Raw genomic sequence first — 14,879 nt, 5'->3', positions numbered from 1 at the left:
TTTACATAAGAATATTTATTGTAATGCAACTTATGCTCTCTCTCCAATTTTATGTGAGTTAGTTTGACTTGACACGAAGTTTAATAAATTATGAAAACTTTTAAATTTTTTAGTCTAAAATAAGTGATAAATATTTATTTAATTATAAAAATTATTTCATTAAAAATAAAATAAATATTTAAAAATTAAATTATTATTTAATATAAAAATATATCATCCTTTTTGGGACTAACTAAAAAGTTAAAATCATATAAACGCAGACAAAGGGAGTAAATACTAATACTAACACTGGGTTACTTTTCTCCCTCGATATATCCAATAGAAGCCTCCAAAACAAGTCCTTAACAATTAGACTATGATCTCATCAAATTGAGTAATAGATATACGTATTTAGATAATTATATCTTAGTATTTGTCTTCTTTTAAATATATGTAATTAACAGAATTATATCAGATACATGTATTTATGCACAAATACATATATCTGAATAGCTATATTTTCATCTCCGTCTTGTTTTAAGTATATATTTATGCACACATATATATTAGATACATCACAAAATTGATACTAAGTAGACGTACTTATGCAAAAATTCATTGGATATATTAATGCATTTTTTATATTGAAGAAATGAAATTGATATTGAATACATTAGATATTTGATATTGGATACACTGTGTGAAATTGATATACACACATGAAATGAATACATCTATGCATATTTGATACTGAATACACAAATACATGAAAGTGTGAAACATAGATACACAAATGTAGAGGGATAAGAGAGGACAAAAGGAGAGCGACAGAAGAGAGAGGTGAGATACATTTTTCAAATATAGTGTATCTAGAGGCAACTCAATCAAGATAAGTAATTATAGAAACTATGGATTAAATTGAGTAATAGATATATGTATTTGGATATTTATGTCTTAGTCTTTGTCTTCTTTTAAGTATGTAATGAACTCATAGTTACACCATATACATGTATCTATGCACAAATACATATATCTGAAATAATTATATCTTCATCTTCATCTTGTTTTAAGTATGCATTTATGCACAAATATATTAGATACATCACAAAAATTGATACTAAGTAGATGTACTTATGCACAATACTGGGTACATTAATGCATTTTTTACACTGAATTAATGAAATTGATATTGGATACACCAGATATTTGATATTGCATACACTAGATGAAATATATATATATATATATATATACACACACGTACAATAAATACATCAATGCATATTTAATACTAAATACACAGATACATGAAAGTGTGAAACATAGATACACAAAAGTAGAGGGATAAGAAAAGACAAAAGGAGAGCGAGAGAGGAGAGAGACGAAATACATTTAGTAGATATAGTGTATCTAGGGGCAACTCAATTAAGATAACTTACTATAGAAACTATTGATGCTTTGAGTAATTGCTACCTATAATAAACGGGTTTTATGTTGTTTGCTCTCTATTCATTAGTTTTGCATTGGTTGAGAAAGTTAAATACTTAATCATTTCATATTTCTTTTTAGTATTTAGTCATGTAACTAATATTTATTAGAGTTATTTTAGCATGATTTTATACTTTATACGGTTTTTTTATTAAATATTCTATCGTCAACACTTATTAAATATTGTTATGTTTTTTAAGAAATATTCTAATTATTTATATCTTGCTATGACTTAAAAAAAATATTTGAAACATAAGTTAATTATATGATTGTAGGAAAACTTTATAGAAAAACCTAAGAAGACCAAAGAATCCAAGAATATTCAATATTGAAAAATCCAAAATTTATTAATTTGATTTATAAATTTATAAAATTCAACACAAATAATCTAATTTAATATATAAAAACTTACATCAACCCAATCCATATAGAAGAGGATACTGAATTTTTGTTCCTATTGCGCCCTCTTGAAAACTTTCTTTTAAAAATGTAGTTTATTTATTTCAGAAGGAAATAAAAAAATTAGTGTAAACTATTTTAAAAAATTCGCTTATAGCTACTCAAAAATAACTTAACTATACTTCATAGTTATAATTTGATAATTACGATTCATAGCTACATGATAGAGGGAGGAGAGAGGTGAGCGAGATTGGGAGAGAGAAGAGAGGAAAGAAGCGAGCGAGGGCAGAGAAATATATATATATATATATATATATATATATATATATATATATATAAAACTGATATAAAAATATATATTTGTATATCCGGCGAACGTGTCACGCCCCGAGTCTTTATCCTGGACATGACACAAACATATTTTATACCAACACAAACACATTTTATACATTTGCATTTTTGTATAAAGTGAGAGAGGCGAGTGAGCGATATCTAGGAAAGTGGCGAGCGAGATTTGTGAGAGTAGAGAGAGAGGGAAACGAAAATATATGTATATATATAATTTTCTCTCACTTTATACAAACACATTTTATAAATTTGCATTTGTATAAAAGTGAGAGAGGTGTGGGAGAACGACTGTGGCGAGCGAAATTCACCAGGAGAGACGCAAAATAGCAATAATTTGCTATGGGGTACAATTAAATCAAACTATGTTTATAATATTTAATTTGAATTAATACTTTGCTATTATATACAATTTTCCCTATATATTTGGATGAATTGCAATCCAAACAATTTTTGCTCAATTCATATTCAATCTATCCAAATCCAATCCAATCCAACCATTTGTCACATCTAAAAATGCCAAAAGGCTCAGGTGCAGAACTACAATTACTTTTGTATTTTCACTATTATAATTTATTTTAAAACAAATTTTGAATGAAAAATGAGGCCCGAAATTTAGTAGTTTCAGTGTATGATTTTATTGAAAAAATATTAAAATTTGACAAAAAAATAGAATGCTTTAAAAAAAAGAAAAGAATGGTTTTCTATTTCTTCTAGAATATATATATATATATATATATATATATATATATATATATTATATAACTTTGAAATAAACTATTGATAACTTCATATTAGTAAATAATATTTTTTGTAGTAAAATCTAATGTAATATAATCGGAACATATGATTAATATCACAATAATTTGAATTATGTTATATAATATAAATAATAATAGTAATAGTACTAAATAATATAGTTGTTAAGTATGATATCCTTGTTTTCGTACATATAGTATCTTTGCTTTTACTAGTTGTCTTTTTGGTGGTTTGTTTTGGTTATCCTTTCTTCTTTTTAGTATATGACCACAAAACAATATTCATCCACTTAATGTTTAGGGGGTAGTCAACCTAACTATAATTGACTTTTTGATATTTGTTTGTATGTATTATATATTCTACTATACACATAATTCATATCAAACAAATCACATGAAGTACATTATAAAGTGACATATCAAAGAAATTTACATTCAATATGGTAGCTCATTTATTAAAAAGCATACTACCAATAAATAGTGTAGTTTAATATAATATTTGCGCATCGCACATACTTGATATAATATTATAGTATAATTTTATATATATGGTATAATATTTTATGTTTAGCTTCCTTTTGAAAAAATGCTTGTGAGATTATTTAGATCTCAAGTTATGTATCACGAAGTTTATTTAATTTTTAATCTATCTTCATTATTTGATGATTAATAAAATGAAAGCAGCAAATTGATGAACGTAGCTCAAAATCTTGTTAGATTATGCAAATATTGAGTATGATTAATTCAAAATATCACTAGTTACTTACCTTAGTTTTCAACTACTACGACTATTACTCCATTGCTATAGCTACAGTTATTACAAGATCTGGGTGATGCGAACAATTATATTAGGCTATTTGACACCGTCATTATTAGGCTATGGCGATTGTTATTATTATGACATTGTTGTAATGATTTGCTAAATGTAACGACCTGTTTAGTCGTTTTGAACAGCAGATTTTATTTCTGGAAAAACAGGCTGAGGCGACGGACCCCACGACGGACCGTCATGGGCACGACGGACCGTTATGGGCACGACGGACCGTCGCAGGGTCTCGTTTCAAAACACTTAGAAAATCTGAAATTGGGTACTGAAAATCGACTCTCTGAACTTCGTAACGGAATGGCAGGACGGACCGTCACAGACTCTTCGTAACGGAATGGCGCGACGGGCCGTCACAGACTGCGAAATACCAGTCTGGGTCAGATTTCTTTATACGTTTTAAGAGACGTTTTGGACTATTCCTACTTTAATTATAAAGTTAGAGGGTTAATGTTAATAAGTCTAATTACTTGGGGGTTAAAAGAGGTAACCTTAAGTTAATTAGTGGGTTATTATTGCCATCTTTTCTTCTTAATTATATACTAATTAGGGTAAAAGAAAGAGGGTTTTGAATAAAGAAAATAGAAAGAACAAGAGAGAGAGGGAGAATCGAACGAGGATGAAAGAAGAACAAAGCTTTGAGAATTTGCTTGCTTGATCACTAGTCTTCGGTGGAGGTAGGTTATGGTTTTCATGCTTTCATAGTAAAGTCTTAATAGAGAATGATATGTATTGATAGTATTGTGAACCCTGCTATGTGCTTAATTGTATGCATGCATGAACGTGATTATATAATTGTGATTATATTAAGCATGATGAAGTTATTGAATCCCAAATCTTGATAATAACCTAATCTCTTTTTAATGATGATGCCTTGGTAAGGGAGAAGACTTGATGAACTAAAGTAATGAGATTGATGATGCCTTGGTAAGGGAGAAGGCTTGATGAGTTGTTAGAATGAGATTAGGGGATCGGGTGTCACGAACCGACACGTAGAATTAGGGGATCGGGTGTCACGAACCGACACGTAGATTTAGTAGATCGGGTGTCACGAACCGATACGTAGATTTAGGGGATCGGGTGTCACGAACCGACACGTAGATTTAGGGGATCGGGTGTCACGAACCGACACGTAGATTTAGGGGATCGGGTGTTACGAACCGATACATAAAATTAGGGGATCGGGTGTCACGAACTGACACGTAGATTTAGGGGATCGGAGTGTCACGTACCGACACAAGAGGATTAATAAATAGGAGGGAGCGGACACGTACCGACACAAGAGAAATAAAGATAATGAATCTTGAAAGATGTTAATATACTCAATCTAATGAACATGATTCCCAAATGAGTATGGTATTGAGGCTTGAGTCCTCATGTGTGAACTTGACGGTAATTGTTAATGATATAGTGCTTGTTGTTGCTACATGTTGAGTATCATAGTTGATTTTATGATATTACTTGGTATATATTGATTTCTATTTTGAGTTGGCCGATGATATCTACTCAGTACCCGTGTTTTGTACTGACCCCTACTTTTATTGTTTTCTTCTTTGTTATTTGTGCAGTGCAGCAAACGTGCCATCGTCTTCAACTCAACAGTAATTCTAGCCAGTCTTCGTCACACCGGATCTTCAGGGTGAGCTAACGCTTCTAGCTTGGACTGGATCTTCTTCTTCAAGTCTTGATGCCTTGAACTTCCGGCATGGACTAGCTTTTATTTGTTTTAGCTTCTTAGAATACTCTTAGTTTAGTAATTTGATCATAGATGTTCTTGTGATGATGACTTCCAAATTTTGGGGATAATAATAGTTATTGATTTTATTAATGAGTTTAAGTCTTCTGCATTATTTTCTGTTGATATTACATTGAAATGTTAAGGTTTAGATTGGTTGGTTCGCTCACATAGGAGGGTAAGTGTGGGTGCCAGTCGCGGCCCGGATTAGGGTCGTGACACTAAAGTAGAAATTTTGCATTGCCAAAATTAGGTGATGTCATAAAAGCAAAATATACAAATACTTTTTGATCATTCAAAAAGTGCTAACACATAAGTTTTCAATATTAAAAAAAAATTAAAAGATCTTTGAAACTTTTTGTTGTTGTTGTTGTTATTGTTCTTTCTTGTATACTTAACACCGTATTTTTTAGTAACTGCTATGTTTTCTTCATTGTTTTCCCTTTCATTTACTTGGATTTGATGCACTTGAGTCAATAATCTTTCGAAGAAAAGCCTCTTTACCTCGATTAAGGTCTACGTATACTCTATTATCCTCGGACCCACTTAATGGGAATTCACAGAATATATTGTCGTGCGTGCTTAATACATTACTAGTAAACTGTTGGGTATGTAGCAAGAATTGATGGGAAATAGAGGGAATGAGAGGAATTTGAAAAGTTTAGAACTTGAAAGGTTGGAACTTGAAAAGTCCTCTAATGCTTTAATGAAAAAGACAATTGTCCATCATTGGTAATGGAAATGAAAATAGGAGAGTTTAAATAAATAAACACTCCTATTAATTGTTAAAAGGGTTGGAAAGAGGGACCCCCTCGCGTCGTCACTCGCTTCGGCTACGGCTACGACTACGACTATGGATTTGGATTTGGATTTGACAAATGATCAAATGGCCAAAAATTATTTTCAATTTATTAGTTGATAACATAAGTTAACCGAAATGTTTTCAACCGACCCGACTCGGATCCGCGCGCGTGACCCCGTAATTTCTGTTATATTTACAAAATTCCCGCCATGACTGTTCTGAATGGTTGCAACTTTCAGGAACAATCAATACCATTTGAAAGTTTGCAACCTTTCATTAATGGTCGTGTCAATTGTGAAAGGGTTGCAACCTTTCAGAATATATTCTTCTTGTCTATAAATACCATTCAGTCTTCAGAATATTTCCCTACAAATTTTTCTGATCTTCCTTCTTCTTAAAAAACACATATTTCTTCGTGTACTTTCCTGCTGTGGATTGATTCGCTGACAGTAGAGTTTTTGGTATTTATAATCTACTGATTAAGATCATTTTACCATGGGAGGTTATACTCCAAATCAAACCTCGGATACTAGAGGGGAATAATTTCCTTAAGGGGACACTGTGAATTCAGTGGACTTGATTTTCTTCCTAAATTATTAAAAAGAGTATTCCAGATTCTGGTAAGTTTTTACAGATTCAATTATTTTTTTACAAATAAATTTCTGTTCATCTCACTTACTGGTTCTAAAAATCTCAGTTACTTCGTGTTTCTGAATGATTTATTACAACCAGTAATTTCTGTTTCATAACACAGATTGGAAACAATCTTAAGGAAATTATTAATTTGTGTTTCTGGTGGTGACAAAAATCTTTGTGATTTTAAACTCCTTTAAGTCTGTAATTATAGTTTATTGCTTACTTATATTTTATCAATTTTGTTTATCAGAAATGGAAAATACTGGTGTTACAGTGGCTGTTGCTGCACCACCCCGAACTCTTGTATCACAAGCAGAGAAACCGGGTAAATTCAAAGGTGTGAATTTCAAAGGATGACAGCAACAAGTATTTTTCTGGCTTACCACTCTTGGTCTGCAGTAATTTACAAGTGAAGATACTCCAGTTCCTGCTGATTATATGTCAGACAGGGAAAAATTTATGATTGTTAAAGCATGGAAACAGTCAGACTTCCTATGTAAAGGTTATATTTTGAGTGCTTTAGAGGATGACTTATATAATGTCTATAGTGCAATAACAAGTTCAAAAGAGTTGTGGAATGCACTTGAGAAGAAATATAAGACAGAAGATGCATGCTTGAAAAAGTTTGTGGTCGCAAAGTTTTTAGACTATAAAATAGTAGATAGTAAAACTGTTGGATCACAAGTGCAGGAACTTCAACTCATTCTCCATGATCTGATTGCTGAAGATATGGTAGTAAATGAAGTTTTTCAAGTGGCTGCAATGATCGAGAAGTTTCCTCCTTCGTGGAACGATTTCAAGAATTATCTAAAGCACAAGCGTAAAGAAATGAAGCTTGAAGATCTTGTGATTAGGCTCAAGATTGAGGAAGATAACAGAAATACCGAAAAGAAGTTGCGTAAGAGTTCAACAATCATTGGAGTTAATATTGTTGAAGAAGCTCTTACCAAAGACAAAAAGAGAAAGAAGTCCAACGGGCAGAAGTCAGAACAGGCCAAGAAGAAATTCAAAGGCAACTGTTATAATTGTGGCAAGGCTGGTCATAGATCTTCTAATTTTCATGCTCCAAGAAAAGACAAAAACAAAGGCAAAGGCAAAAGTCAAGCAAACATCGTGGAAAAGATGGAAGATGCAGATGACTTGTGTGCAATGATATCGGAGAGTAACTTAGTTAGAAATCCCAAGGAGTGGTTTCTCGACTCAGGTGCCACTAGACATATGTGCTCTGCGAAAGAAGCCTTTGCAACGTACACTCCTGCTGAGTACAATGAAGATTTATTCTTGGAAAACACAGCAACCGCAAGGATTGCAGGAACTGGGAAAGTAATGTTAAAAATGACATCCGGCAAGGTGTTTACTTTGAACAATGTTCTGCATGTCCCTACTATTAGGAAGAATCTAGTTTATGTTGCACTACTCGTTAAGAACGGGTTTAAGTGTGTCCTAGTTAGTGATAAAGTTGTAATAAGTAAGAATGAAATGTTCATAGGAAAGGGCTACCTCAATGATGGTCTTTTCAAATTAAATGTAATGGTTGTTGACAGTATTAATAAAAATTCTGCTTCTGTTTACTCATTGGAGTTAAGTGATTTCTGGCATGCCCGTTTGGGACATGTAAATTACAAAGCCTTGAGAAAATTGGTTAATCTAGAAGTATTGCCTGATTTTAAATGCGATAAGTCGAAATGCGAAATTTGTGTGGAAAGTAAGTTTGTTAAACATCCTTACAAGTCTGTTGAAAGAAATTCTAAAACTTTAGACTTAATTCACACAGATATATGCGATATGAAGTCAACATCATCTCATGGTGGAAAAAAGTATTTTATAACTTTTATTGATGACTGCACTCCATTTTGTTATGTATATTTGCTTAATAGTAAGGATGAAGTAGTTGATGCATTTAAGCAATACAAAAATGAAGTGGAAAACCAATTGAATCTAAAGATAAAAATGATTCAGAGTGATAGGGGTGGAGAATATGAATCTCCTTTTGCAGAGATATGTTTGGGATATGGTATTATTCATCAAACTACTGCACCTTATACACCACAGTAAAATGGTTTGGCAGAACGGAAAAACAGAACATTAAAGGAAATGATGAATGCCTTAATGATCAATTCTAGTTCACCGCGAAATCTTTGGGGGGAAGCCATCCTTACAGCTAATAAAATACTCAATAGAGTACCCCATCGAAAAACACAATCAATTTCATATGAGTTGTGGAAAGGAAGAAAACCCAACTTGAAATATTTCAAAGTGTGGGGGTGTTTAGCCAAGATAGAGTATCGAAGAGGGTTAAAATTGGACCCAAAACAATAGATTATGTCTTTATTGGGTATGCTGTGAGTAGTAAAGCCTGTTGATTTTTGGTTCACAAATCTGATAATCCTGAGATTCATGTTAATACGATAATTGAATCAGATAATGCAGAGTTTTTTGAAAATATTTATCCGTATAAAACTGAAAGTGAGTCAACAAGTGAAAGACCTAAACGACCGCGAGAAGAATCAATGGAAAATATTCTAACTAGTGAGGAACCTAGGCGGAGTACTCGACAACGAAAATCTGTTTCTTTCGGACCAGATTTTGTAGCACTATTGCTTGAAAATGAGCCTCAAACATTTAAAGCAGCTATGTCTTTGTCAGAGTCAACTTATTGGAAAGAAGCAGTCAATAGTGAGATTGAATCAATTTTAAGCAATCACACTTGGGAATTGACTGATCTTCCTCCAAGAAATAAACCTTTAGGATCAAAGTGGATCTTTAAAAGGAAAATGAAACCTGATGGGACTATTGACAAATATAAGGCTAGACTGGTAGTCAAACGGTACATACAAAAGGAAGGTCTGGACTACTTTGACACAAACTCTCGAGTAACAAGGATAACATCAATTAGGATGTTAATAGCACTAGCAGTTGTGCATGATCTTAAAATCCACCAAATGGATGTAAAGACGGTCTTCTTAAATGGAGAGCTAGAGGAAGAAATTTACATGAAACAACCTGAAGGGTTTATAGTTCCTGGTAAAGAAAAGAAAGTGCGCAGACTTGTGAAGTCACTTTATGGACTCAAGCAAGCACCCAAACAATGGCATGCTAAATTTGATCAAATAATGTTGACAAATGGATTCAAGATTAACGAATGTGATAAATGTGTTTACATTAAAAACGTTATGAATCATGAAGTCATTGTTTATTTGTATGTTGATGACATGTTAATAATGAGTAAAGAAATTGAGGATATAAATGCTACTAAGCGCATGTTGTCCAGCAAGTTCGATATGAAAGACTTAGGAGTTGCTGATTTGATCTTAGGGGTCAGGATTACCAAAACTCCCCAGGGACTAGCATTATCTCAATCTCATTATATTGAAAAAATATTGGATAAGTTCAATTACTTGAATTACAATGTAGTCAAAACTCCAATTGATTTAAGTTGAACATTTAAAAAGAATGAAAGTCAAAGTGACTCTCAATTAGAATATGCCAGAGTGTTGGGAAGTTTGATGTATATTATGAATTGCACGCGACCAGATATAGCATGTGCTATTAGTAAACTAAGTCGGTACACTAGTAATCCGAATCAAACTCACTGGATGGCTATGAAACGTGTGTTGGGTTATCTAAAATGGACACAACATTATGCTTTGCATTATAATAAATATCCTGCTGTGATTGAAGGATATAGTGATGCAAATTGGATCACCGGGTCAAATGATGTAAAATCCACGAGTGGTTATGTATTCATACTTGGTGGAGGAGTTGTCTCTTGGAAATCGTCCAAACAGACATGTATTTCTCGCTCCACAATGGAATCTGAATTCATTGCTTTGGATAAGGTTGGTGAGAAGCGGAATGGCTCTGGAATTTTCTAGAGGATATTCCATTCTGGCCCAAACCTGTTGAACCAATTTGCATACATTGCGATATTCAAGCAGCAATAGGTAGGCAGGGAGCGTTATGTACAACGGGAAGTCTCGTCATATACGACGTAGACATAACACCGTAAGACAACTGCTCTCTAGTGGAATTATCACAATTGACTATGTAAAGTCAAGCAATAATGTGTCAGATCCACTAACGAAAGGCCTAGTGAGAGAGGCAGTTGAAAGATCATCTGGAGATTCCAAGAGCTAGATTTAAGGAGAAAAACAAAGTTGTGGCTGACGGTTCGACATTGTCAATTAACTCAATCTATTCTCATGATGAAGACAATGTTCAGGAAAAGGTTAAGACTTTAAGGCTTGTTAATGAGGTAATAAAGCTTAAAGTTTTTTAATGATTTGCTAAGTTTGGTAGATTTGACCAAATAGTGTATCTACGAGATGACACGGCTAGAAATCACCTATGTGAGTGTGAAGTGGAAGCCGCTTCAAAGAGAATTCTATGTCAAAAGCCTATTCTCTATACACTCATGAAACCAAGAGGTGTTCATGGCTGAAACAAACACAACCGTAAGAATCATAAACAGTAAATGGTTAATTGTGTGACAAATGGTTGTCTAGGTATACACCAAAGCTCGACGGTTCAAAGATATCACATCTACCGATTGACCAAGTATATCCGACATATGTTCACTACGGAAAGTCCAAGGGGAAACCTACTTATCCAGATGCAATTAATCATTGCTTGTAAAGTACACAATTGTCCGTGCATTCCTATGTTATAACTATTCCCCATCAATGTGGGGGATTGTTGGGTATGTAGCAAGAATTGATGGGAAATAGAGGGAAGGAGAGGAATTCGAAAAGTTTAGAACTTGAAAGATTGGGAACTTGAAAAGTCCTCTAATGCTTCAATGAAAAAGGCAATTATCTCTCATTGGTAATGGAAATGAAAATAGGAGAGTTTAAATAAATAAACACTCCTATTAATTGTTAAAAGGGTTGGAAAGAGGGACCCCCCTTGCGCCGTCGTCGTCGCTTGCTTCGGGTTTGGCTTTGACTTTGGCAAATGATCGAAAGAGAGATAAAATAAATTATTTATTTAATGAATTAAATGGCCAAAAATTATTTTCAATTAATTAGTTGATAACAGAAGTTAACCGAAATGTTTTCAACCGACCCGACTCGGATCCGTGCGTGTGACCCCTTAATTTCCGTTATATTTAAAAAATTCCCGCCATGACTGCTCTGAAAGGTTGTAACTTTCAGGAACAGTCAATACCATTTGAAAGTTTGCAACCTTTCATTAATGGTCGTGTAAATTCTGAAAGGGTTGCAACCTTTCAGAATATATTCTTCTTGCCTATAAATACCATTCAGTCTTCAGAATATTTCCCTACGAATTTTTCTAATCTTCCTTCTTCTTAAAAAACACATATTTCTTCGTGTACTTTCCTGCTGTGGATTGATTTGCTGACAGTAGAGTTTTTGGTATTTATAATCTACTGATTAAGATCATTTTACCATGGGAGGTTATACTCCAAATCAAACCTCGGATACTAGAGGGGAATAATTTCCTTAAGGGGACACTGTGAATTCAGTGGACTTGATTTTCTTTCTAAATTATTAAAAAGAGTATTCCAGATTCTGGTAAGTTTTTACAGATTCAATTATTTTTTTACAAATAAATTTCTGTTCATCTTACTTACTGGTTCTAAAAATCTCAGTTACTTCGTGTTTCTGAATGATTTATTACAACCAGTAATTTCTGATTTTCATAACACAGATCGGAAACATAAACAAGTTAAACCAACGAATGGAAGGATAGCAAACATATTTTGCTTCATGCTCATGGATCCCCAATTCACTTCGTTAGGAGCTTTACGATTGTTGAAGTGTTTGCAATTAAGTAAAGATGTGGAAAAAGCAATACAAAATGGATGGGGACACTCTATGTCTTCTCTGATGCGAAAGTGTAATGAATATATATATTGAAGACAAATGTTAAGAACATGTCGACATACCTAGATAACAATTTTAACCAACAAGAAGTAGTGTTGAACCATAAAAGTAGTACTCCATCATGTTTTATTTATACACAAAAAGCAAATTGAACAGCTCTACTACAACTTAAAAATAAGATTATACTTTTGAGTTTTATTAAGATAAAACACTCCAAAATGCTTCTCAGTCTCTGCTCCTATCTTCAAATTTTCATCAAACATCGCAAATAAATAAGTTCCTATAGGTTTTCCTGGCTTGAATACTGTTCCTACTTTCGACATCAATGACCAACCAAATTCCCATAGTAACTACCAGCAATATCCATACTTCCTCCAAAACCACCCTCAGATGGCCATCCACTTTCGGAAACAACAATCTCAATATTATTTTTCACCAATCGCTTTCTCAATTGCATAGTAAATTGAATCCAACATAGCCTCAAATAAATGAGTATACCCCGATGAATCTGGTTCTACTTGCGTAAACATTGCATAAGAGAATGAAACATGATCAGGATCAGCAACATAAGCAAAATACGGATAAATATTTGCTGGCAAAGGCGCATTGTTCTGTTTCAACAACTCAATAATTGGTTTAATGAAACTAGTCACATCTCCGCGAAATGTTGATTGAGATGGTGGAGATGTAGCATTCGCCAATAGCCCTGTCTCTATAGTTGTTGACACTTTTACACGATTTTTTAGTCTGAACGACGTTATTGTTAGGACCGGAAATAAGTTGGTGTAAACGCGGAAGCTAGCAAAGCAAACCTCGAAAGATCACGAGTAGAAAGACAAACAAGAAATATATCAAAAGACACAATTTAACATGGTTGGGTCAATCGACCTACGTCCACAAAGGAGATGAGCAATTCACTATAAATATGAGGGTACAAAATATAGAGAGAAACAACCTCAATCGATTCACTCGGAATACATGGGAGGTTCGCACAAGTGATAATGTATCAAGCTTGTGACCCACAAATTCTCCCTCTAACCAAAACTCTCAAAGCCCTACTACGTTGTGAATGTTGATTAAGTTAGAAGGAACATGTCTCTATTTATAGAGTTCTAAACTTTTTCCTACAAGAAAAGGATTAGTCAATACAAAACCTTTTTCTAAAAGGAAAACCTATTTAAGGTAAGAAATCAGGGCAAATAAAACTCAACAGTTATGACTTGTTGCACATTTTCCATGGCAGGGAGAAGGAAGGGAACAAATTGAGATGTTCCATTATTAACAGGGCTGATATTATTTCCAACACTTTGATATCTTATTTTGACTTGTTTGATATAATTTATAACATTGGCAACAACCCAATTGTAAGCTTCTTTTGGATCTGTTAAGGCTTGAAGTTTCTCATTTGGAATGCAAAGCATGACTCTAATGTTACTATCCTTGAGAGCATTGAGTGTTTCAGGATTTGGATCATACAATCTCATACTTGTTATGCCATTAGCTTTATAAAGATTTACAACATCTTTAGCTAATGGTAAGTTGTTGCCATTTCTCCCACAACACATGCCAACACATTCTACCTCTGCATTGTCAATTAAAAAAACAAAAAAAAAAAGAGTTATTGATATAGAATATTTTGTGAAGCAAAATTTGTCTGACTCTCGAAATTTCAACTTATTACGATAGAGGGAGTAGTTGAAATCCTTTGAAAGATAAGTTACTCTAAGTAATAGACATTCTTATACATGACTTCAACTACTAATATATATATATTTCATAAAAGATAATTGAACAATAGTATGTTCTCTCAAAACTTTTAAATCAAAAAAGTTGAAAGTTGAATTACGCTTTTACCCTCACTATAAATTAAATTGTTATTAAAGATTTAAATATTTGATTGTATAAATTTAATCAATTAATATTTTTCATCTATAATCTATATGTATATAATAATTATAATTTTTTTTAAAAAAAACTTTACCTAAATTTCTTTTCTTTTTCTCTTCTTATAACTTTTTCCTTAACCCCTCTCATTAATAATATAAATGATGTGGATAAAGTATTATCC

The 14,879-nt window shown here is 33.0% G+C and overlaps 1 protein-coding gene across 1 annotated transcript; it reads right to left on the bottom strand.

Annotated features, from left to right (window-relative positions):
* Positions 1-12,931: 12,931 nt before the first annotated feature.
* On the bottom strand, positions 12,932-14,527 carry LOC101257534 (glucan endo-1,3-beta-glucosidase, acidic-like). The gene is made up of 2 exons (XM_069291479.1): positions 14,018-14,527; positions 12,932-13,558 (listed from the first exon to the last, which is right to left on the bottom strand). Exons 1-2 carry the CDS (start codon positions 14,374-14,376, stop codon positions 13,237-13,239), a joined length of 681 nt encoding a protein of 226 aa, XP_069147580.1. The 5' UTR covers positions 14,377-14,527; the 3' UTR covers positions 12,932-13,236.
* Positions 14,528-14,879: the final 352 nt, after the last annotated feature.

This window comes from Solanum lycopersicum, chromosome 11, assembly GCF_036512215.1.
Source record: "Solanum lycopersicum chromosome 11, SLM_r2.1".
NCBI classification, from domain to species: Eukaryota; Viridiplantae; Streptophyta; class Magnoliopsida; order Solanales; family Solanaceae; genus Solanum; species Solanum lycopersicum.
The sequence above is the reverse complement of the archived record's forward strand: the minus strand, read 5'-3'. Positions and strand labels throughout refer to the sequence as shown.

Coding starts and splice junctions, on each gene's coding strand:
- LOC101257534 (XM_069291479.1), bottom strand. CDS start 14,376: ATGTGTTGTGGGAGAAATGGCAACAACTTACCATTAGCTAAAGATGTT. Junction 13,559..14,017: donor CAACAAGTCATAACTGTTGA/GTTTTATTTGCC, acceptor AACGTCGTTCAG/ACTAAAAAATCGTGTAAAAG.